The sequence below is a fragment of the Ascidiella aspersa genome, chromosome 1, assembly GCF_963924565.1.
Source record: "Ascidiella aspersa chromosome 1, kaAscAspe10.2, whole genome shotgun sequence".
Taxonomy (NCBI): Eukaryota; Metazoa; Chordata; class Ascidiacea; order Phlebobranchia; family Ascidiidae; genus Ascidiella; species Ascidiella aspersa.
The window spans coordinates 8,293,491-8,318,130 of NC_139447.1; the positions used below are offsets into that span (position 1 = coordinate 8,293,491).

Genomic DNA, 24,640 nt, shown 5'->3' on the forward strand with positions numbered 1-24,640 from the left:
AAAAAATCTCGATTTTCTACAAATGACATCAAGTGATTTTATGTTGCTTTTTTATGACGAGAAAGTAATCAAGTCTTGAGAAAAGTCATATAAGCTAAAACTCTATAAAAAGAACATAAATCGAATCTTTATAAAGCACAGAATTTTGCTAACTTGCCAAATAATCTTTTTTTAAATTAAAGTAAAATTCACGTTTTAAATATTAAAAAGGTTACAGCACGACACGTTTGCCAAGAAATATGAATAAAGTTAAAATAATACGCGTTTTTTGGGTAGAAGCAAGGTGTTCCACGTAAAATGCCGCAGAAAACGGTAAAAAAGAATACAGAAGAACACTTAAAAGATATGATTGTCATATCTAAATGTATGAGGTAATAAATACAAAAATACCAGGACAATTGCCTAGTGAACTGCCAACATGTTACAAATCTACGGGAGTTTATTTAAAAATAATTGATGCCTAGACAACGACTTTCTGTCCTTACAGCAAAATAAAAACCTGATTCTTTTCTACGCGATTTAAAATCGCGAAAATGGACGATGTTTACCAACTAAGCTTAAAGTGCCTGCTTATCAGTTAATAAAGTTAAAAACTAGCAGTAGCATAGTTTCTTCAACCTAAAGTTCGCATATAGAGTATAATGGTTAAATAGCAACAGTGTTGAATTGACTTCGCAGTTTGCACACATGATTGTCACTGTGATCTTCCCACTTAAGAAAAACTCCAACATAATCACAACCAGCTCTACTGCGAACCGTAAGTCGAAATAAAAACGTTAAAAAACTCTTCCAGTCGCTTTTCGCCGTTGAAACAGAACTTGACAAAGTCCTGCTCAATGTCCTGGGCCGGGTAGTCGTCCAGGCAGCCGATTCGCCAGCGCTTGGTTTGCATGTAGTTGACCGACCAGTAGAAACCGGTCGAATCGAGTTCGGACTGGCCGACGAACCGGTTCAAACCGGATCCAGACCTGGGCGTGGCCGGCCGCTGTTTGAGGCTGAAAGAGTGACGTTGCATGACTCCGCCTTGCAGCGGGATTTGAGCGAAGACCTGCCCGGTGCAGTGGATGTAGTGCGGAGACAGGGACTTTTTCATTTTGGAGTCGAGATGTTGAGAGTCTGTGTCGTCTCTGATGAATCCAAACCTGTATTGACGGGATACGTGTCTGATCGTCGGTTCGTGTTAAGCATTTGGCCGTTTTAATGTACAACAGTTATACAGTGTTGTAATGACAAGTAAATGACTTTAGTTTAGTTAAGTCACCATTTTTAAATGACTTGACTTGACTTGAGTCGTTTTGGTAAAATGAATTTTACTACTGGACTTAAGTTATTTGGACAAATACCTTGACTTGGACTTAAGTCTTTGAGTCGAAGGACTTGGTTGAAATAAAGTGTTCCTATTTTACATTTTTATAAAATCATTAGGTTTGCTAAGATAACTCGAGTTTAAGTTTTGAACAAAATTCAAGAGTTGTAGTAATACGTGCGTCGTTCAGACCCAAGCAACCAAATAGGAGGGTAAAAATGACAAAAATTTGAATTTCAAATCGGCCTGTTGGAAGTAAACGATCAACATAAAATCAAACCTGCACAGTATGGCCTCCATAAAAGCGAACATCATATCCCGGTATTCTGTCACGTTTTTTCCAAAATCTGGAAATAAAGGTAAAACCATCAAATCAAACAACCGAAGATAGTTTCCTTTTGGTGAAAAACGCACCAATAACTTTATCTCACTAAATAGAGCAGTACTAGAATTAAAAATCAACCCAGAAATGTAAAATACACGTCACCTTTAAAACCCGGGCAGGCAGTGATGAGTTCCATAACACGCAGTGGTACAAATAGGGGGCTTCTTAGCGGGCCCCCAACCCCGTCCCTGGGTAGGGCGAAGGGGTCACTGGGTACGGGGAGGAGGTATAGGTCACTCGACGCGGCCTTGCGACACCACAGTTGAAGCTGTGACGTAATAATAGAGTTATTCACGATTGCATGAAACCTTGTTTTAAAGAAAAATCTATAAAACACATTTCTTACTGCTGGGATTGTGAAAACCAAAAATAAATAATTTATTTTAGTATTTTATTAAGATAAAACTAATGGTGAAAATAAGTTGTTTGTCATTTAACTCATACGATAAAGCTAATCTTGGTAATTTAACAAACACATTTTTAACACTGGACAGGTCGAAGGACTTTGCAAACTATACGAGTTAAAACCTATGAGACATATTTTTCTTTCACAAACATAAATGTGAAAACCAAGCATACACCATGCTTCTTTTAGTTTCTAAAGATCTACACCAAATATGAAAATATGAATTGTTTATCGTTTAACATTAACACCAAAAAAGCTATTTCTAACAAACGACTTTTAATCCGGTTATTCACACAAAATCACAGCCAGTTTACAAAATCCAAGCTAGTTTAATAAAGTTGGAAGTCATTTTACCCAACTTTACAGCAATTTTAACAAATTCCCAGCCATTGTTACGAAAGCGCAACCAAATAGAGTAGTGGTTCTTAAACAAAGGCTCACTTGAAATATTAGTGTACATTTAGGAAGTAATCACTTTTTAAACAAAACAGTTTGATTAAAAATAGAACGGTTTTGCACTACATCCTGTTTAGACTCCATTACACTTTTACATTTTTGAACCGAAATCGGCAGATTTATGAAGTCTATTTGGACTGAAACGTCAATTTATGGCGCAATTTTGAAGTTTTTGCCGGTCGTGGTCAACGCGAGGCCCAAAAAATTTTTAAGGGTCCGGGGTAAAAAAAAGTTCAAGAACCTCTGATATAGACCCACCATGTTGGAAATACACGAGGCGGTGGCGACCATCCATTGCATCTCGAACGCGAACACCAGGCTGTCGACTCCCGTGCGCACCCTGGTGGTATAGCGGGCCTGGCACCACTCGGTCCGGTTCGTTCGTGCTTTGTTCATCAGGGGAATACGCACCGTGTGCTGTGCGGGAAGAGTAAGGTGATAAAGTAAACGACATGCAGCTAAATAAACGTTTGTTAAACGGTATACAACTGTGTTTTTTAAATTAAGGGATAGTTGGCAAGGGATATCAGTTTCTTAGGATCACATATTTCTGTAAGACTGTTGAAACAACATTGGTGACCCGATTTTAGAACTGTTTTTATATTTGTCAAATATTTTTTAGCTATCTTTTGGAAAGGAGATGTTTTTAATTATAAAAAAAAATTGAACACAATTGTGTAACTAAACCAACTTCAGTACACAATTGTGTAAATCTGTAAAAAGGGTAACTGACGAAAGATAGCGACACTAATAACAAAGGTAAACCGTTTAACTCTAAGATAGAATACAGAAATAAGTCGACCAAGCTATTTCAAGCTATTTCAAGCTATTTGATGCCAGCAAACTAGATTGCGGTGAGACTCGACATCGTGACCTTGATCATATCGGTGTCTAATTTCGCGTTTTATCTACGAAATAGACCATAAAACATAACGCGGTTCACATCGATTAGAGGTTGTATGTACGAACAGTATGCATCAGATACCGTTACTATGCTTGTTTCTTAACTTGCTTCCCTCTGAGCCTGTGAAGCTCAGTTGGTAGAGCGACGGACCCGGTATGACCAAAGTTCGTGAGTTGGAATCTCACCACGGGCTAGTTTTACAAACAGGAAACAGCACGGATCAGGTTGTTTCGCGACGTGCCCTCCTCCGAGCCTGCTTGTCTCATTTGGTAGAGCGACGGTCCCGGTATGGCCGCAGGTCGTGAGTCCAAACCTCATCGCAGGCTGGTTGTGTTTTTAACCTGGCCTTGCTTGCAATGTAATCCTGATCAAGCCGACAGGTTTTGGTAAGCCCTTCCGAAGGCATTTTGTGAGCTTACGTCGTTTATAACAAGGTTCCCCAAACTTTTTTGGATCACGGACCAATATTTGTGAATCTGTTTTTTTTTCGCAGAACGCAATACAATTAAAGTTAAGTTACTGAACTTAACAACTAATCCCATGGCAGTATAATTACACAATTATATTATCCTATAACTTCACTTCGTTTCTCATCTCTGCCTCACAACAAACTTTTTACTCGCTAATCTTGGCGCAACAAGTAAGATTTACAATAGTGGATAGCAAAAGATCTCGAAATCATTAAAGTGCGAATAACTGCGGCAATTATATTGAAAGGGTACGTACTGTACAACGTAAACGTGTGACTTTAATTTATTGTCATATCGCCACAGACCACCAGTGCAGTCGTCGCGGATCACTAATGGTATGCATATTGACATTACAAAGGTAGCAAATTCCCAAAATACTACCTTGTCCGGGAACTTGGGGCCATTTCTGGGGCTGTCCCTCGTCGGGGTGATATAAAAAGCGCCCGATTTTCCCTCGGAGGGGTTGTTCGACCCGAAAATGGGGACCTCGGTGGGGGCGGGGTCGCTGTTGACCCCCTGACACCTCACGGCGACCTCGAACCAGCGGTCGTGACAGGTTTCGCACACCGACGTGTACTGGTAGCTGGTCGGGTCTTCGACTGGGAATAAGTTGCGAGATTTTGAATTTGGAAAAATTACAAACGAGTATAGTTGCTTAACATTAGCACTACAACGCCTGTAGCGTGTCGGCGTCCACAAAAATAAATATGCTTTTTACTTTTATTTAACACCCAGTTTATAGTTAAAAGCAGTGTTTTCAAGTTTTTTAAGCCTGCTGAACACTAAAAAAAAACAAATTCGCAGTACACTTTTTACAAAATCGTATAACTTAACTTCACAATCACTTTAACTTCACTGCAAGGTACTAAATCAGTGGCATAATGTCTTATCTCATAGATAGTGCAGAATTGCGCTCCAACTTTTAAAAGTGCACTTAAGTTTAAGTCACTGACCAAGCAATTACAACACTGCTAAAAACAAATCTCAAAGCCAAAAAGTTAAGTAAATCGACATCATCTTAATTAGGACGTTTCGATACGAGCTTGTATCATCTTCAGTTAATGCGACTCAAAATATATACAATTCAATTCAAATCTTATCAAGCTACATTACAAATTCGTGTATAGTGGAGAATATGAATGAGAATATGAAATAAAGTGAATTGACTAACTTACTTTCGTTGTTTTGCTCCTCACTGATCCGATAAAAGACATAACCGTAAACAAAGGCTTGCTTGAAGTTACCCGAAGATGGAACGATCATCGAATATCGACACAAGGTCTAAAATATTAAAAATGTTTAAAAAATAGCCTTTAACTAAAACTAAACTCTACTTTACAATCATCATTTCTTGTTTAATTTTTGTTTTGTTCATTATAGAACTTGAAAATGGCTGCGTTTAGCTCTCCTGTACATATTTAGATGCAGAATATAATTGCAACAACATGATTTATAAAAAGTACTAGAAAGATATTTGTAATTTTTTTTATTTTTTATTTCCAGCCCTGAGGTTGCTTGATAAAATGACCGAAAACAATCGACAAATTCCTTGGCATTTGTCATTTAAAGCTACAAACCTATAGCGACATTTACTCGCCTCAAAGAGTTTGCAGGCGTCGTCGATCGTTTCCAGCCCGCTGACGTTTGCCAGAGCCCAATGAACGGCTTCCAGACTGACGAACGTGTGCTTGTGGAATCCGATGTTGGTGGGAAGAAAGCACAGGCCACATCTGCGCGTAAATCGAAGAATTATAAATTTGCAATTCAGTTCCTGAGCTTAACAGTTACGTGTAAGTGCATGTAGCATACTGCGTTTCGCGTTAGAGCTAGTTTTTCTACAAATAAGCCTGCAAAAAAAATTGGGTTGCGAGTAACATGATCGGCAGAACGTTTTTAGAAGTGACGTCATAAATTAAGGAACATATATATTTTTTAAAGGTACGCTTAGATTTTCTTCGGGCCGCAATGGACCTCCTTAAACTACTCCGCGTACCTCCTAGGGGTCATTGGATCCCAGTTTAAGAACCCCTGCGTTAGAGACATCATTTTTGCTGAACAACACGCGGTGACACATTTCCACACAAAACACAAGCAACAGGAACGTGAAATGTTAGTTTAACAAAATATCGGCAAGCTTTCGTTTTTACCTTTTGGCAAGAAGCGTTTAGAATTGTTGTTAAAAAACTCCGTAAAACGGAGTAGCATAGTGGGTTTTGTCGTATACAAAATATCTTAACGATTTAATGTTATCTGCGAAATGGTCCAATATTCGTAATTTCTGTGAATTTACGTGAATGAATGATAACCAACAATAACTATATAGTCGATGTGTAACAGAGTCGCAAAACCAACTTACTCTGGATCCTTCATCCCGTTGATTATTTCCACAAGTTCGGAGTTTGACGTCAGGTGAGTCGAAGGGCGCCTCTCGTGGTCGAAGTCACCACCACCTTCTCCAGGTGTCTGATAAAAAAATGAAAGAACTTTGTAAATCCCTCCGGGACATTGACTACGTGTGATGTTAGTAAAAAATAGAAAAAGAATAACATATTTTTAATTGCTGAATACTTTTAATTTCTAGCAGAAGCTCCAAATCAAACATCTGAAATGGCTTTACTACAGTTATTGTTTTAGTATTACGTCCGAGTGACCTTGGCCGATTAAAAACAACTTAGTTTGTTCTGAACTGTTCTTTCGAGAGACTTAGCTTTAAGTCTAGTGTTTTAAGCAGCGGCTTTTATTTAAAATATAAAACTTAAATTTATTAACAAACCTAAATTTTAACAGGCTTAGCTCTAACCTAATGTTCTGTGCACACCAATGTTTTTTTTAATAAAAAAATGTTAAATTCATTAAGCTAAAGTTTGTGTCTCCATAGCTTTATGCGTAATGGTATGAAAATCACCACACAACAAAAATGACTCACCTTGAGGGTATCAACAAAATGCTGACTCAACCTCAAGCGAAAAAATGCCGACTCAACCTCAAGCAAAAAAAAATGCCGACTCACCCTCAAGCAAAAAAAAATGCCTACTCACACTCAAGAAAAGGAATGCCGACTCACCCTCATCGGCACGGGTTTTGTGTCGACCGCGTGCGATAACTTGGTGCTCATCGTTGAGGGCCCACTAAAAGTGTCTGTGGGGCGGACCGGGGTCGATCGGTCACTGGTGGGGGTCCCTGAGGTGGGGCGCAGGGGCGGGGTCGGGGTGGCGTGGTTGGACGCGCCGGCGCCGCTGCCCCCCATTGTGCTGAGTGACGTGTAGGACTTTGAGAGGCTCGGAGAAAAGCTGGCGAAGGATTTCTGGCAAAATCGAATGCAAGTTGTCGAACATAATGCATTGGTTTTTCGGTTGATCATCACACTGAAAATCTAGTCAACTTATAGTTAGCTGGTGTTTCAGAGAAAAAACGTGTTTCGCTGTGCAATGGCACTTTGCAAACCAATAGGTTACATTTTTTGATTTTCTAGTTTTGTAAATACGAATTGCTGAATTGTAGTGTGAATGATGGGGAAAGCGCTAGCGAACGAAAAGTTTTCTTTAATATTCTCGTAACATTTGTTTATATATTTAAATTTGTTTATATATTTAGGAGACCAAACTGAAAACAAATACTGCACTAAAGCTACCGTTAACTCCCATTTGGATTTTTTTTTTTCAATAAATATATATATTGTGTATTGTATTTGTAAATTTTTTTAACGCCTCTTCTATTGCGATCTAAACAAGTTTCAACTGGCCGCAAACCGGGTTTCCACGTAGGGAGACAGTACTCGAGTCCTCGTTTCGTGTGGCCTAAAGGCAAACGGCACTTTCAAAAAACAATATGAAAAGAAATGTTGATGAAATTAAAGTACTTTTAATTTTATTTTTATCGAAGTTAGTTAAGTTTCATGCATATTTAGGTGGAATGAAGCATACCAGCCGTAAATATAACGATGAATATCACGGTTTGGTGATATTCAGTAGAATAGGTAGATTTTTAGTTAAGAAGAGCAACTATAACTTCTGGAACTGTTATCTTAAATACATTTAAATAACGTAAAAAACTATATTAGACCTTTATACATTGCTAGCAGAACCTCGTACCCTTAAAATAGGCGACTGACAGTTGTCGTATTTAGTGTTTGGTATAAACATAAAAAAGTAACTTGACTCGGCGCAACTGCAAGACCGCGGCACTCTCCGAAACAATTCTCACCCACGACTTTCTGGCGCTCTGCGAATGCGCTCTCTTGATCTTGTTGATGGCCTCCAAGAACCTGATGAATCCCTCGGTCATCACACCGCACTCCCCACCTTCCATGCTGCTATCGTGCGACCTAAACACACAAGGCCGAGGGGTAAGGGGTGCTCGATGATGTCGGGTGGGAGGCCCGGAGCTGATATCCGCTATCGGGCCAAGCATTGTCGGTATTTTCCCAAAGGCTTGGCGTTTACCAACATAGCGATTTTCTGTTTAAATATAGTGGTTTGTATGCGAGGGTTAAATAACTTGTTTACGCCATAGCATGGCTTATATAGAGTCCAGGGCTCCCATCAAAACGATTTCCGGTTAAAATCGTAGTTTGTATACGAGTTGAACTGAACTTGTTGCCATACTATGGTTAATATAGCGTTTTCATGCCTTAATTTGTAGCCTGTTTTAGTTTGAGTTTCAATATACTTGGAATCAAATTAGCCAGCTGCACGTTATGCACAAACTAGCGGGCATCGAACTCAATAACGAATTAATTATATGAAACATCTCAAGTCAAATATCAAACGGAAGTTCGAAATCCAAGCAAAATGTGTATAGCGTTAAGACCCAACAAACCGCTCAACGAGTACAAAGCACCAGTTATACCAATACACCGAATTTTATAGTAAATGTAACACTCTGCAAAATCAGTTAATACATCGCTAGACTCCGAGTCTACTTCGTTTTGTGACTAAAACTGAAAGCGTAATGCTGCAAAGGCGTCTTATATCGTATTAAGGTAATACTCTGCAAAACCAGTTAGTACATCGCGAGACTCCGAGCCTGGTGTGTTTGGTGCCTAAAGGCAAGCACTTATCGAAATTGAAGCGCACTATTGGTCAGGTAAAAACAGACGGTTCGCCGCTCAAGCTTTTGCGAATACGCCTAGCAATAAATTTCCACCAAAATTTAGCCTCACTTGTCGCAGCCGCATCCGTCGAAGGAGCAGTAGCGAACTTTGCCGTCCTCCTCGTTTCTTTCTAGTCTTTGCAGTCGCTTGTGAGGGTTGGAAAGCACGACGAACTTGGCGCGCCAGAACTTCATCTTCTGCAATTGAGCAATAGTAACGCTGTTCATGCGCTAGTGTTTTTTAAAGTGGTCCTAGCGATCACTTTTTTGCAGTCGTTATATTACAAGGTCGACTGACAAATTTATAAACATAACACAAAGACATTTAAAGACTTAAGAAGTCAATATTTGGCTTTTGGAAATGAAGAAACGAGTTTTAAATAAAAAAAAGCCATAACATTCATTAAACTACATTTACTTATTACTCACTCTTTAATGGTTTAGTAAATGCTGGAACAATATATAAGTGTGATGAATTTAATTCTTTTTATACACATTTTCTTGATAAAGTGATTAGAAATAGCAAATAAAGCACCCTATTTACATTTAAGCAACAAAATCAAGAACTTTGCGTTTTCTTAAAAGTATGCTGTTGACTTTGAAAGGGGAAGCGTTACATAGTAAATGATGCTGTATGTACGAACAGGATTTCAGCAGGCAACTGTGATATGGTGGTTTCTCGGTTGGCCGGAGGTCGACAGTTCGAACCTCACCGCCGGCTAAATAGTTTAAACGCAACGTCACTGTAGCACCGACCGTTTGCAAGTCGCCCTCCGGATAACAGACGTAGTAGTCGTGGTGGTTCCAGTAGTAGTCCTCCACCTTGTCGTGCCCGAACGAACACCTGGTCGGTTGGAACAGGCCCCGGGTGGTCGGCCAAAGCATGTAGCCGTAACTCATCACAACTGTTACGAATGCATGCCTGCGGGAAGTTGAGAATTAAGCCGTTTACCTATTTATTAGTCAAGTTTTCTGTTGTTTGCTAAATTAATTTAACCTAATCAGCTATAAAATTTAAAATTGAACCATATTTTCAGGTAATGAACTTTCAGGTAATCCATCCAGAAAATCGATATAACTATAAACTTATTTTTTTAACTTAACGCCGAATAACATACTGCCTTTGGGTGACGTAACAATTACTTAATGTTAAATATATCGTTTTATTGCAGGACCTAGCGCAAATTAGCTTTTCTAAACAACGATTTGTTAGGACGAAATTACAAGAGACAAAGCGCTTTGTTTCGTTTGTGCAAATTGGTAAATAGGAAATTTAGTTTGCCAATAAAAGTTACGTTTTGTTGGTGTTTAGTAGGCATTTTGCGTCGGTTAAATAAACGCTCTAGAATTTTGAAAGTTCGGCGACTATGAATACAATACCTGGCAGAAACAGCGTGTTCATCACTCAGGCATATAGTTAACTTGATCAGTGTGCATGGCAATTTTAATTGGCCTATTATTACTAGATTAATCTGGTCAGTTATTCCAACTGCATTTAAATTTGTTATTTATTTTGGCAGTTATAATGTTTATTATTAACCAGAAAAATTTATATTAGCAGTGACGACAAGTTTAAAATAAGTCACTTTTTTGACCGCCCTGTTTGCATTTAAATTTTTTACAAAAAATGGAAGTCAGTTGGGTCGTGTTGCAAAATAGGTGCCTTGTATTACGTTTACGTTAGTTGACAACGAGTTTCAATTTAAGTTTTTTAAATGAGTTCGAAATAATGCAATAAATTATAAAGGGTTGAGATACAGCCTCGTGTTTATGTATAACAAAATGCTCACCTCGGCTTGTAAATTTTCACCTCTATTCTATCTTCGTCCGAAGCGAACCTGACGATGTGATATTGGCGACCGTGACTCAGCATATACGAGTCACGTGACAGAAACGTGTTGTCCCATCCGCGTGCTGCCAAAAACATTAAAAAATAAATTTGAAATAAAAAAACAGCAATCAACAAACAAACAATAACTGCCTTTAACTTTTATTCGTATTTGAGTAAACATTTCGTATCTGACTGAGTAGGCCTTAATTTATTTGACAAGCTTTTTGTGTCATAGGTTTCCAATAGAGTAATAGACCAATGTTCAACATTACAAAGGCACTAAAAACATTTGTGCATATAACAATAGACTTTTGGTGTCTTCTATATTCGTCTTTTGGAATTCTACATAACATTTTATGACAGTAATATTTTATAATGTCAAATACAACTTATAATACAAAGTCTATTTTTGCTAAAATACGTCTATTTTGCTGAAATCGAACGATGTATCAAACTAGATTCCAAACTACCAGAAAAGAAGCAATAATGTCAAAACAGAATCCAAAATACGAATATTATAACAAATCAGCAAGACAAAACACCGAAACATAATACAGATCTATACACGTCATACCCCAAATGCAACTGATTCACTAAAACCAAACTTGAAAAAAATAGAAAAACATCAAAACAGCCAAGATGTATCTTAAAATCCAACACAATCCACCTTGCAAGTCAAGTTAACATTAAAACCTCCTCCAACACAACAACACAAAAAGCATACCGAAACGGTCACAGTAAACACCAAATACCAACCAAGTTTTTATAGGAACTCTAAAATATAAAATACCCCTAAAACGCCATAATCCATATCAAGTTCTTATAGGAACTCTAATACATAAAAAACCTAAAAACGCCAAAATATAATTCACGTTCTCATAGGAACTCCAAAAAATATAAAAACCCCTCAAAATCGCCATAATCCAATTCACGTTCTCATAGGAACTCTAAAATAAAAAAAGCCTTAAATACTCACGCGATGAGCACATGGGACTCGTGCCGCCGCCGCACATTTGCGCCATCAGCATGGCGTCGCTCGTGTTGGGACTGATCACAGTGGCGCCGCTCGACACGCTGTCCTGGTTGCGATCGCGCGTCGAGTGCTTGATGATCTGGAAGCCGTGACACAGGCGCTGGTTGATCAACTCCTGGAAGACTTCGCGAGAACCGCGCATCTCCAGACCGCATTCGGGGGTCTTCAGCTCTTCGTCACTGTCGCTGTGTTGTTTCATAAACGTAAAGAGACACAATAAAAAGTGGCCAAATGACGAGAATGTTTAAAAGAGGGACAACAAGAGGCTAAAGAAGTGGTCTCTATCTCGTAATACAAACGCGTCACGCACGCCTCACGGGTGCAGCTTTGCTTGATAACTTAGTCGGTTGAGAAGGCGGTCGTGTTTTTGTGTTGTATGATAAATGAGTTAAGAAACAATAAAAAGAGCCGAAGTGTACATGTGGCGGGATTGTGGTTTGGTAAGAGGGGCGGGAAAAAGCTATTACGTTATTCAAGAAGTGGTTTCAATCTTGTTACACACGCCTCACGGGTGCAGCTTTTGCTTGAAAGCTCAGTCGGTTGAAAACGCGGTCGCGTTTTTACACGGACGTGTGTTCGACTCTCACTCAAGCACGAGTAAATTATACGCTTTGTGACATAGTTGTTTGCTTATATGGGGATCTTTGCTTTTTATTATTTCGAGACAAAGGATAAAAACGCTTTACATGTGATACAAACGACTGAAGAATGATTTTATGGCATGCTCCTAAATCGCTTGAAGAAAACACATTAGTGCTCGATACATAAAGCACTAATCAATTAATATAGTTTTATTATTGAGATTGTTTTTCTATCGGCCGCATTACAAAGAAATCCACCGGCTTATTAAATATTTTCGAGCAAGTAATATACAACCGATGAAACTATACAGTCTCTTTTGAGACTCGATCTCACAATCGAGGCTACATCGTTAAAGTTTGCTTCAGCTATAGACTACATTAAACTGACGAACATTTAGTTTTCGTCTCATTTCTCCAGGCTACTGTTACCAAGGCAACAGCGTCACCCACCCTCTCTCGCTTTCCGCCTCATCCGGGACGAGGAAGTAGGAGTGCTCGGAGTAAGTGTTGAGGAGGTGAGAAGAGGAGGGGTAGTAGTCCGTGGTGATCGGGAGGCAAGCGGGACACTTAAGAGACTTCCAGTCCAGTCCTGCGTTAAAACAGTTGGTAAATAAGGTTGCATGCACTAAAACAGCAGGAAGCGCTGCTATGGTAATTTCTCAAAGCTCCCACTGATCCTACTTAGCCCAATCGGTAGGATGACGGTCACGGTTTGTTCGAAGTCGTGAGTTCGAATCACACCGCAGGCTAGTTTTGCGAACATAATGCATCAGACAATGGTGGTGTAACACTTTCTCAAACCTCCCATTGCGCAACCCGAAATGTAGGACGACGGTCACGGTTTGGTCGAGGTCGAGAGTTCGAACCTCACCGCAGGCTAGATGTGCGCTATAGCTCAGGCTTGCTTAACCAAGGGTCACCAAACTACGGCCCGCGTGACCGATCCAATACGCCGAAAAACCCTTTTGTCTCGTGGCACATTTTCAATTAATCCTAGAATACGAGTTTGTCGATACCTTTTGAACTTAATGAAAAATTGATCAAGCTTTTATATTTCATTCGTTGTGTAGTAATTAACATAAATAAGGTCGATGTATAACGATTAACATAAATAAAAAAATTGATGGCCCGGAATCGCCAATCCATGGGATCCATGGGCATGGGCATCTACGCGATGCCTTACCGACGGCGCCGGCATACTGGTAAGAGTTAGTAAAGTACTTTGCAAATGAAAGTTACGCGACCACGTAAAAGGTTACGTTTACGTATGAACGTGATGTCACGCATAGTGAAAATTGTTACAACTTTACGCAAAGTTACGTTCACGCATATACGGCCAAGTTTCGGAAAATATTCTCCTAAAGTACTTAAAACGGGAGACGTAGATACGCGAGCCAACGTTTACGCAAATTTATACACACAAACGCAAAAAAAATATCAGAGTACGTAAATAAACGTTTAAAAATATATTATCATGCAATGGACTAATTCAAACGCCAGGATATTAAACTTGGGTTTGTGTTTTCACGTGTAGTAGAAAACCTTAATCAATGCAATGTTTTGAGTCAAAATGTTGAATCAAGCTTGTTAAATTATGATTAGCGTTTTTTGGCAATGGCAAAGTATACATTTTGCAAGAACAATCAGAAAGAAAAACAATGATTAAACTGGCAATTGTATTCACAGGCACAAGTTTAAGTACGAATCCCGCTTTGGTTCCACTTCGACCTTTGAGTCTGAAATATACCTAAATACTTGGAATATCAAAATTGTGTGGTTCGATTTGCCGAATTGGTTGCCCACATCTAAACTTTTACTCGAACAAAAAGTAGAAGATTTTATTGGCCCAGACTGACTCCTTGCCAGCACGGAAGCTCGCAGAAAAACAAACATAATCTCTTGCCTCACTTTGTTAAAAACTTGAACTTTCAAGCCTATAGCGGTAAAAGTTTACGAATTTGTTTAGTTTTTAAACATAGAACAAAAGTGATAAAATGGTTTAAAACTGCATGCAAAAAGCATGCACTTTGATTTTGGTGTTTGTGCGAAAGACGTGCTTAGTGATTGTGTGCCGCTTGCAAAAAGCATGCTCAGTAATTAAGGTGCGCATGCAGCAGACATGCTCTATATCATAACGCAGTTGCCTGAAAAGTGCAACCAAAAAAAAACATGCCAGTTTTGGTGTCCGGTGTCCACTGGATGTCGCCAGCGATCCCCCACATCCAGCTGAGTCCGAAGCTGGAGATCGGAAGCTTGGAGGAGGACTGGCGCGAATCTGAGGAGAAAATCCGCTACAAAGCAGTGGTTCTCAAACTGGCGTTCGTGAGAAAGTTTGGGGTCCGTGAGGGGCATGTTTTACTGTAATTGCTAGAAGCCATTTGAATAAGACAGACGATTTGAGAAGTTTGATAGACCGTTTTTGTTTTATCGATATTTTTTTGAAAAACAGCCATGGGACGAAGGGGCTCTGTAAACTGTAGAGTGCTACTCTTGTCTGTTGCTATGCTAGCTGAGTTTGTGAATCATGACAAAATGGCAATTTTGAAAAAAAAATAACATCAGCAACGTTTATAACTGATGGCGGGTTGAAAAATGCCTTTTAATGTTGTAATGTCATCCATTTTGCTTGCTTGAGTAAAGTGATGACGTTATTTGGTATCGGATCGGATCGAGATTCCTTTTGTCCTAAACCGGGATAGGTACCGGAATAAAAAAACGTCGTTTTGAGCTTTCTTATTGGCAGCCAAGCAATGCAATATTCACCATATTTTATTGGAAATTTAACAACATGCTCTTTAATAAAAATAAGGCAGTCCTACAAGTTTACGGAAGTGATGGACACTGTTGATGACGTAATGTTGATGGCGCAATCCACTAACAGGGCAAAGTTTCGCAGTTCGCATGCTTTCAGCCAAATCCAGTGAACAACGTGAACAAATTATCATAAAAATCCCCCAAATTAAAAAAGATGATTTTTTAGAGTTTAAAAATAGAAAATCTCCGCACCAACGCAACGATATTAAAAACCTTCAAAAAGTTTATAACGTTATTCGGTATGAAAAAAAGGTACATAACATATAAAGTAACGGCAAATGAAAAAAAGAAAGCCAGATGGCGATTCTACCGCTACACTTAAAAGAAACTCAAGAAAATAAAAATCAACCTACGATAAAACGGTAAAAAAACGTGTTTAGACATGTCTGTACCTTTGGTGTAGTTTTCTGCTGGGTTCGGGTTCAGCGACCACGATATACTTTCGTTTCCCGGGAGGAATTTCATGTTTTTGCCAGCGGAGGGACTGGAACCGTCTGAACCTCCGCTAGCAGAGTCGTTGTAATCTTGTCGGATCGTCATGTAACGCTGAAAACTAACACTGGAAACGAAGAAAGATAGAAATAGTCGCGTTCTAATATTGTTGAGCAAAGCAGTTTGCGTCTTGTTGGCCGTGTGTGTCATTCCCTGATGAAGAATTTCCGAATAGTTAGCCGCAACGTTGGACAAACAAATAAATACCAGAATAACTTATTTTCAGTATACTATGCCTGGTAGCAGCAGCAAATGTATTAAACTGGTGTCTAATAAATGTTTTGGTGGTCGATTTAGGTGTTAGGTCAAAAAATTTTGGTCCAAACCGTTTCATTCAGCTTTAGCTACAAAATGAGTTTGGTGTTATGTTGGTATCCCAACCTGGTGTTGGTCGAATCGTAGCTGGCGGGAGGACTCAATCCCTCCGAAAGGCTGGATCCGTTGCACATCTCCTCATCCGACTTTTCCGAGGTCCGACGACTGCGGGATATCGACCTTGTAAGTGGGTTTTGATGGTGCAACACCAGCGCTTCACCCTGGATAGAATTGGGTATTTTTTAGCGTTTTTTGCCGCATGTTGGCAAACTTAAGTATTAGTTAATTTCATACTGCTGCCAAAAAGATTTCTTTTTTTGTTGTTGTCATACAAAGCATTTATTTCGTAAAAGTCCTAAATTAAATAAATTGTAGCATAATGTTTATAAATAGACTGTACCACGTGTCCATTAAAAAGCTACATACGCCATTTAATGTGTCACCAGAAAAAACTAAAACATCCTTAAGATGTACCTGTGTACAACTTTTCATTTGTTTTAGTTTCCAAAGTTAAATGAAAAAGGGTTGGTATGTAAAGCAAGAAAGAGGAATTTTCTACAATTTCAAAAAATAACATAAAAAAAAATAAAATAAAAAATAAAATAATAAAAATAAAAAAATAAAATAAAATATTCACGTAAACACAACAATTACACTGTCAACAAACGCCCTCTAGAATACTACACATTATAAAAAAAATGACGGGGGAAGGGAACAATTTTACAATTAATACAATGCCTGGCAGTAACGGTATATACAAACTTTAGGTACTTTACCTGCGGCCCCCTGGGGTAAGTGTGCACCCATCTGCGCCGGTTCGCCGTCAGTGGGGCGAACATGTGCCTGGGGTTAAAGGGGTTAAACAGGGCCCTTCGCTGAGTGTGGTGAGCCGCACCTTCCTTCCATACGTCATGAGTGAGGTTCGCGCTTCCGACAACTGGTTGTACCTCGACCGCTTGATTCTTCCAATCAGAAACAAGGTAAGTTTACTACGATTGCTTGAGAAAAACTCTAAAATTGTGATTTTCATGGTACAATAAAATTGTGATTTTCATGGTACAATAGATAAATACACATATATGTTTATTAACAACTGTGATAGCCTCTCGGAAGCTGCGTTTTGACCAACAATTAGAAGGCATTCAAAGATTTATCAAAGAAAAATTGTAGCTTTTTAAAGACCTTAAATTGGGTCGCTTGATGTTTTTTAATATAATTCAAAAACAAAACAGTATAAAGACCATGGTCAAATCAACACCACTAAAAAGATATTTTTTTAATGTTTTTTAACGGCCTTTTTTAAACACATAACTTAAGCTGGACATAAACTAGTTTCAGCAACTTTCGGAAAAACAGGGTTTTTCGAAGACTTTTCAATTACGTAAATCAATTCAAAAAGAAGATTCAAAAGACTTCGCGGCAACCCTGGCTGATCTACGCAACCCAAAAATACTGACCTTCTGATTCTGATAGTATTTCTCCAGGTTATTGGTGGCGCCCACAGAACTGGCCAAGCCCTGGGCTTGGGTCAGATGGGCAAAGTGCTGGTTGCGTGGTGTGGTGGGAATGTACATCGGCCGGCTCTGTAGGTTGCTGGTCTGCGTGTTGTCCGGCGAGTAAAAGTTCTGGGGAAAAAACGCAACACAACTATAATAAATGACAGGCAAAAAACGTAATTTATAACCTTTTCATTGACATTTAATGACAGAATACTATATTTATACGTAGTGATGCGAAATTAACCAAAAAATACTACTATTACAGTGATAAGGTGAATTCATATGATTACGCAGCAAATAGATAAAGAAATAAATATTTTTTATCAAAAACATTATTGTTTTTAACATAGAATCTTCATTGATCAAATCTGACACTCAATGCTTAAATTCTACCATAGTATACAAATACATTTAAAAATGCTAGAACTTTTTTTGTAACTGAGGTTTTTCGTTTACATTGGCATTTTCTGGTAAGCGAAAAGGTTGATCGAATACAAAAAAGATAAGGCGTTTTTTATTCTTAAAAATTGTAAGCTATTGCAAAACCTACAAAATCGTCACTAGACTTGATTGGTCGCTTCTTGATGAACTCAAAGCTGTTCTTTTGGCTCAAGGTGGAATCGCTCGAAATTTGCTTCCAGTTATTGGAAAGTCGCTGGAATCCAAAAACCTAAAAACACTTTAACTTCAAAGTACAAAAAAGGCAAGGTTTATCCTTAACTTGTAACATTCTGGTTAGTAATTCAACCTTCATAGATATGCAAAAAAAAAATCGATGTAATATGTTTTCCATATGCAAAAAAAAATCGATGTAATATGTTTTCCAAATTCTCGATTTTCAAAGATTAAAAATTGATTTTTAAATGAAGTAATTGAGCGAAAGTCTTTATGTTGCCATTTTAGAAACATCCATTTTAGAAAATCTCACACCCTACTTAGCCTTAGGTCATCGAAATCAGAATGCTATTAAACTTGCGACATATAAAACCGAAAAATAACGGCAAAAAAGCGTTTGTTTACCTCCTTGTCGAAATCGGCGTAGTTCATTTGCTGCAAGGTGGGCAGCTGAGGTTCGGCTTCGTTCTTGGACAGATTTGCATTGGCCACAAAGGACCCGGACAAAACGTTTTCCGACTTCTTTGTGATTTTTCTTGCCACGTGGATACGAGGGATGTAGTTTATGTTGGTTGTGCCTAAAATGAAGTAAAAAATTACAACGTACAAAATCTACCTCGATATGTAATCAATATTTTTTTAAAAATATTTTGTTTGTTAAATTTAGCATCAAATAGCCTAGTGAGAAACAAATTAAGGATTGTTCAATTTAAATAAATCAATAAATAAATATCAACATTGATAGTGACGGTTGAAACAAAAAATAAGCAAAATTAAAGAAAAGTTTTATAAATATTTTATGCAAAAAAAAAAAAAAAAAAACTGTAAAACATGAATGCTTTTCAAACTGTTTGAAAATTCAATTTCAGACTATGAAAAGGATTTAGGTTTAGTATAAAAATATGTCACCCCTACCCTGGTCAGAGAAAGGGTTTATAGTGTAAAAACTGTGATTGATCCAGTGTGGAATGTTGAAGTCTTGGACTTGGGATTGTTGTGGAGGCCGCAAAACACTTCCCTTGCCTGTGGGTCGACTATAGAAAGTATTTTTTTTTATTAAAATTAAACTTATAAAAAAATATCAATTTTATTATTTAACATTTCTCTGGAATGGTGCCACAAAGTCAAGCAATGCAAAAGGTCAAATATAATTCTAAGTTAATCTATGAGGCTTTGGTCATTTCACACAATAACCTATTTTAATTTTTAAACTGTATACAAGATCTTGAAACAATTAATTTACAGCTACCTTTCTGCTTTAGCATGATGAAATTTGAAGAGTGGAACGGCATGTAGCGGTTGTTGTCCGAGACAAATCAAGTCACTCCCGATGCCGTTATCGATCATTCTCTCTTTGGTAAGAATGGTGAGGTCACGATCAACATCAAAAACTCCAACACCTGGTTCAAACGCAAATATCTCAATGTGCATTTAATATCCATTGAAGTCTTCACATAAAACTCGTTGAACTAACAAGATGCAAGCACAAAGCTCCGTTTCATAGATTTGTATTAGCTGTAGCAACTTAATATTATTTATTATAAAAAAACACTAAAAGAGTACTATCCAAAGTCTCACATTTCTAAATGTGTTATCAATGGGATGAAGAAATTACAGTAATCTAATTTAACAACTGTAAAAGCCATTATATAGCCTATAAAAGACTAATTTTCTAATAAATCAAAAACCGATAACACCATATTTTTGCTTGTCGGTCACTGCTCCTCTGAGTCTGACATAATTCTATTTGAAAAAGCACTAGAGATGTCACTATGACAAAATAGACATATCTTCTGAACAACTGTCTTATCCTTAAATTACTGGTTTTACTTTTTTATTTTAGTCTTTTACTTATCAACTCTGTTGCACTGAAATAAAAAAGCATTTTTATTAAAACTCCCCATCTTCGTACCAGGTGTGATACAGACAACAATCTGCCCAGTCCTGTCCAAATGCCGGTTGATATAATGATGCTCGAACACATTTAAAGACATGTTAATGGCTTCCAGAAAATTGCCCTCAGAAGATGTTGAGTTTTTACCAGGCGGACATCCCGGTATCGTAGTAATGGACTGATACTCTGAAAAAAAAGAAGTAGTCAGGTGAAATAAATCTAACTCTGCACATCTATTCTCATGATAAGCTATAATATTTTCTATTCTCATGGAGTTATAATATTTTTTTCATATTACACGAAATTCCATGTAACAAATTCCTATGTAAAACAATAGACAAAAACATTTTCCCAATGGACATATAGTTGGTGCATAGTACAAAAGTATCAACTGCAAAAACAGTCAAGAACTTTCGCTCTTTAGAAAAGTATTACACACTAAAATGCCTAACTTCTAAAAGGAAGTTATAATACAGCATTATAACTTACTGTGAAATAGCTTCTTGAGAACTTTTATGAGAGGCGTGCAATCATCCATTCTCTCAGTTTGAGCAACACACTTGTAAAAATCAAGGTAATATTGACCCTTGTAGTTCTTGCGAATTATTTCACGAACATCAGCAGGAAAGTCTTCTATGTTTGTTGTGTCATAGAAAGTCCTGAATATTTTATTGAGATTTAATAACTTAAATTGTGGTTAAAATGTCCAAAACTGTGCCAGGGTACACAATTTAATAAAATAAAAATACATTCAAACAAAATTTATAGGTCATTTAAAATACCTGGTATGGAATCACTCAACACATTTCGAATAAAAATTAACAAAACAGTATAAATGCCATTGTGAAAATAATTTTATAGTTTAACATGTTTTACTATTGCATTATAAAAAAGCATACTTAAGCTGCAAATAAATCAAATTTAAAGATCAGAAAAATAGCAATAGTTTTTTCAAAGATTTTTAATGTGCAAATCAGTTCGGAAGATAACAAGGACATTTAAAGATTCAAAGACTTTGTGTCAGCCCTGATTTGCATTTTTTTAAATCATAAACTCACCTGGAAAACAATACTAGGGTTAATTCATGGCAGCATTTCTTATCCTTCCACTTTGTAAAAAGAGCCTGGTTAAAAAATCAAATGTTAATAGGAGAACAGGTGAAAAATCAACAGGGTGGTAACTTAACACCAGGGCTGCAAGTTGGAGTCAGCCTCAGACTCAAAGAAGTCGGTTGGGATTCAAGTAAAACTATGTAAAACCTACCCTAGTCCAATGTGCTCATGCGCACAACAAAAGTTTCAAAACTGATAATAAGGAAAACAGTTAATTGTAAAGGTGGAATAGCATATGGTGAAACATTTTTCAATCATGTATTATGAATGATAATCTTGGCGAAATACAGGCTGTTGAGTCAGGGATAAACTTTTCAGCCTTACCTTTAGAAAACCATTGACTGCTCTTTCAAACTGAAGGTAGCCATAGGCATCGTATTCCCACATCTCAGAACTCATTTGGATAAACAGATACACTTTTGCAGTAAAAGAACGAAGAACAAAGTTTGTGTGATCGGAAATGAATCCACATTTTACCTTTTCACTGTTGGCCCACATTTCACTAACCTTAATTGTAAAATCAAACATTAAACTAAAGCGTCTAAAACTCTAAAACAGTGCTTCTCAACCTTTTTGTTCTCGCAACCCCTTTAAGTTTTCGATTAATGCGCAACGTCCCCCCCCCCAATTATTGTTTAGTCAATAAAAAACGCATTTTAAAATTGGCAAAATTCAAATAGGGAAAAAATCTAGGCTAGGATTGTATCAACATTTGGCTAAAATGCGCTATGCACAACAAGCTAAAGTTACGGTTTGAGCCCAGGTTGCCAGATGCTTGGTTTAGGATTAGGATATTGTTGGTGTGAAATTGGGACATTTTAGGTCAAATAACAATTTTGTACGTAGTGCAAAACTAAAGGGAATCAATGGAGGTAAATGTTCTTGGTAAACAGCCAAATACCTTAAAAATTAACAAAATTGTTAGTCCTTAACAGTAGTGCAATAATAAAGCTTTCTGTAAATTCTGTTTCCTTTTGCCAAAACTGCAACACCAAAATTTTATTACCGAAATTCTGTGAATGTTTTAGAAAAGGCTATGTATAAGTTATAATACCGCTGAAACGTAGAAATACTTTGCCTGTAACCTCTTGTAAACCTAGGACAAATTTTATTGTAAGCTAGCCTAAATTTCAATTTGGAACTAAAGCGCCCTATAGTATACCTGACGCTTTTGTGCTGCACAGAATTACTGTAAAAAGACGCATTAAAATCAAAGAAAAATTTTTGGATTTACGTTGGTGAAGTTGGTATAAACAATTTTTGGGGCCTTGTAAGCCCATGGTTTTTCTTCATCCAATGTTCCAAATAAATTCGGCAAAATTGGGACAGAAAGCTTACTGTCCTAATGATTTACAAACCGTCAGACACAGCAGTTGAAATTAGGACAATTTATCGTTTTTGGTTGAAATTTTAGGCCATCTGGCACCCCTGGTTTAAGCGTCCATTTATTTTTATTAGACATTGTTTGACTGAAGCTACGCTTGAATAATTAATTGAAAAGTGTTATGGTGACATCATAAACGTGACAGTTCACTGCAGCAAAGGCCACACAAAGACAAATATTAGACTGGCGATTGCTTTTGCTTCTTCTATACTGCTAAACTTTTAGTTCACATTGCCTAATTCTTATGATTATTTTATTTTTGAAATTCTACACGGCGACCCCCCTAGACAACCCCTTGCGACCCCCAGGTTGAGAACCATGGTCTAAAACAACCAAATATTTGGTCGCCTTAGCTTTAAACAAGCATATGTAAACAGATATATTTAGGGTACTGCTTGATGGTAACTAAATTGGTAAACAAAAATAAAACATGACATAGTACTTAGAAAACCAAAATGCCAAATTAGTTTAGAACTCAAATTGTATAAACTAACTTGAGCTCTGATGTCAGAAAACTGTACTTTTTCATCGATATAAACACAAGAGTTGACAAGATGGCGTTTCATTCTTAGCATGTCACTTCGACTTATGTATTGGTCTTTGAATGAAACTTCAAGCAAATCGATAGTAACATCCTGAATCGGATATAGATTTTTAAACCAACAAAATTATTCACTGATAGTCAAGGTTAAAAACAGATAGAATCAAGTTAGGAAAGAAATACAGCATAAAACACTCCTTGTAATGCTAAAATAAATCACAAACTTAGAATCTTATAAAAACATAAAATGTTAAGTGTAAGCCTAACCTCAGGTTCCACTTTAACAACATGGACATCCTGAAATATCTGAAGGTTAAACTTAGTGGCAAGGTTTTGGTTGATACTGATTGTGTCTTTCTGTAGTTCACCTTTTATCGATTTCACCTTAATATAAAATGTTGCAACTAAATCTGGCAAGTTTGCAGTCAAATAAAATATTTAAACTAAGCAAGTAAGCAACAAAACAAAAATCTCTCACATAAAAGAAATAATTAGTGAGCCATACAGAGTCAGAATTATATCATATTATGTAAATATGCTCTTTAAAATTTGTGGGAAGAGCAATTTTACAATTGAAACAATGCCTGGCAGCAACACCATATTCACAGAATTACAGTATATGTCAGTGGCTCATTATGCCTAAAGAACAGATAGTGTAGCGAACATTAGGAAAACACGACTTTAGTAATTAAAGGTGTTAGACAGCCAATTGCATTGGACGGTTAAAATGCGGGAGTCAGGGTCTGTATCAAGGATCTGTAATCATCATATTAGTGTACTTATAGTTACATTAATATAATGAAGTGCCGGGTACATGCTTTGGGAATGTTACACTCTTTTAAGTTTTAACAACCTGAACTAGCAAGAAACTGATGGAACTGCTGTTGATGTGATAAATCTTAAGCAGGTCATTGAGCTTTACATCTGGGAAGTCAGCAGAATTGAAAATCAATGATTCAGCTGCAAAAATAAAGAAAAAACATAAAATTTGGAAAAACGGTCAGAAAAAACCTTTGAGCTGTAGAATGGTGTTATTTGAATTAATGTACAACGTTGTTTTTATTTTATAGTCACCCAAATTAGATGTGTTGAAAGAGTTTAAGGTTGCTGCTTGCTTTATAATCAGTTTAAATCAATTTTAGCATGTGCATTGTGTTTGTGCCCATAAGTAGGTATACAATACACTTACCGCTGAAGTTTTCCGGGTGGATTTTTAACTTGAATGCTTTCATTGTTAAAACAAGGGGTGTTTATGCAAAGGGATTGTAAACATACAATCTTTCATGCAAATGTTATTCAACAAAACTTTGCCCTAATGCTGGCAAAATTTAGTTAAAAACTTAAAAACTAGGATCCTAAGGGGGAAGCCCCATATGAACGAAGAGACTAAACAGAAAATGTTTAACGCATTTAGTGTTATTAAAATAAAACACTAATAATTTTATTTAAAATATACATATCGATATTTTTTCTTTGTAAAACTAGTATAAAACGAATAAAAAAGTGTTTCT

The 24,640-nt window shown here is 37.3% G+C and overlaps 1 protein-coding gene across 1 annotated transcript; it reads right to left on the reverse strand.

The window, feature by feature from the left end:
* Positions 1 to 198: 198 nt before the first annotated feature.
* Positions 199 to 24,435, reverse strand: LOC146167056 (GATOR1 complex protein DEPDC5-like). Its single transcript, XM_083385353.1, has 32 exons — positions 24,319 to 24,435; positions 23,983 to 24,089; positions 23,397 to 23,513; positions 23,083 to 23,223; positions 21,529 to 21,711; positions 21,151 to 21,215; positions 20,582 to 20,751; positions 20,111 to 20,278; positions 19,448 to 19,598; positions 19,114 to 19,232; positions 18,604 to 18,776; positions 18,134 to 18,253; positions 17,542 to 17,709; positions 16,861 to 17,046; positions 16,151 to 16,305; positions 15,650 to 15,836; positions 14,637 to 14,715; positions 12,914 to 13,052; positions 11,826 to 12,067; positions 10,809 to 10,932; positions 9,769 to 9,940; positions 9,089 to 9,216; positions 8,131 to 8,251; positions 6,992 to 7,231; positions 6,284 to 6,390; positions 5,525 to 5,657; positions 5,103 to 5,208; positions 4,309 to 4,526; positions 2,812 to 2,970; positions 1,794 to 1,959; positions 1,587 to 1,653; positions 199 to 1,142 (listed from the first exon to the last, which is right to left on the reverse strand). The coding sequence occupies exons 1-32, from the start codon at positions 24,359 to 24,361 to the stop codon at positions 746 to 748; spliced, it is 4,851 nt and encodes a 1,616-aa protein (XP_083241479.1). The 5' UTR covers positions 24,362 to 24,435; the 3' UTR covers positions 199 to 745.
* Between the last annotated feature and the right edge of the window lie 205 nt (positions 24,436 to 24,640).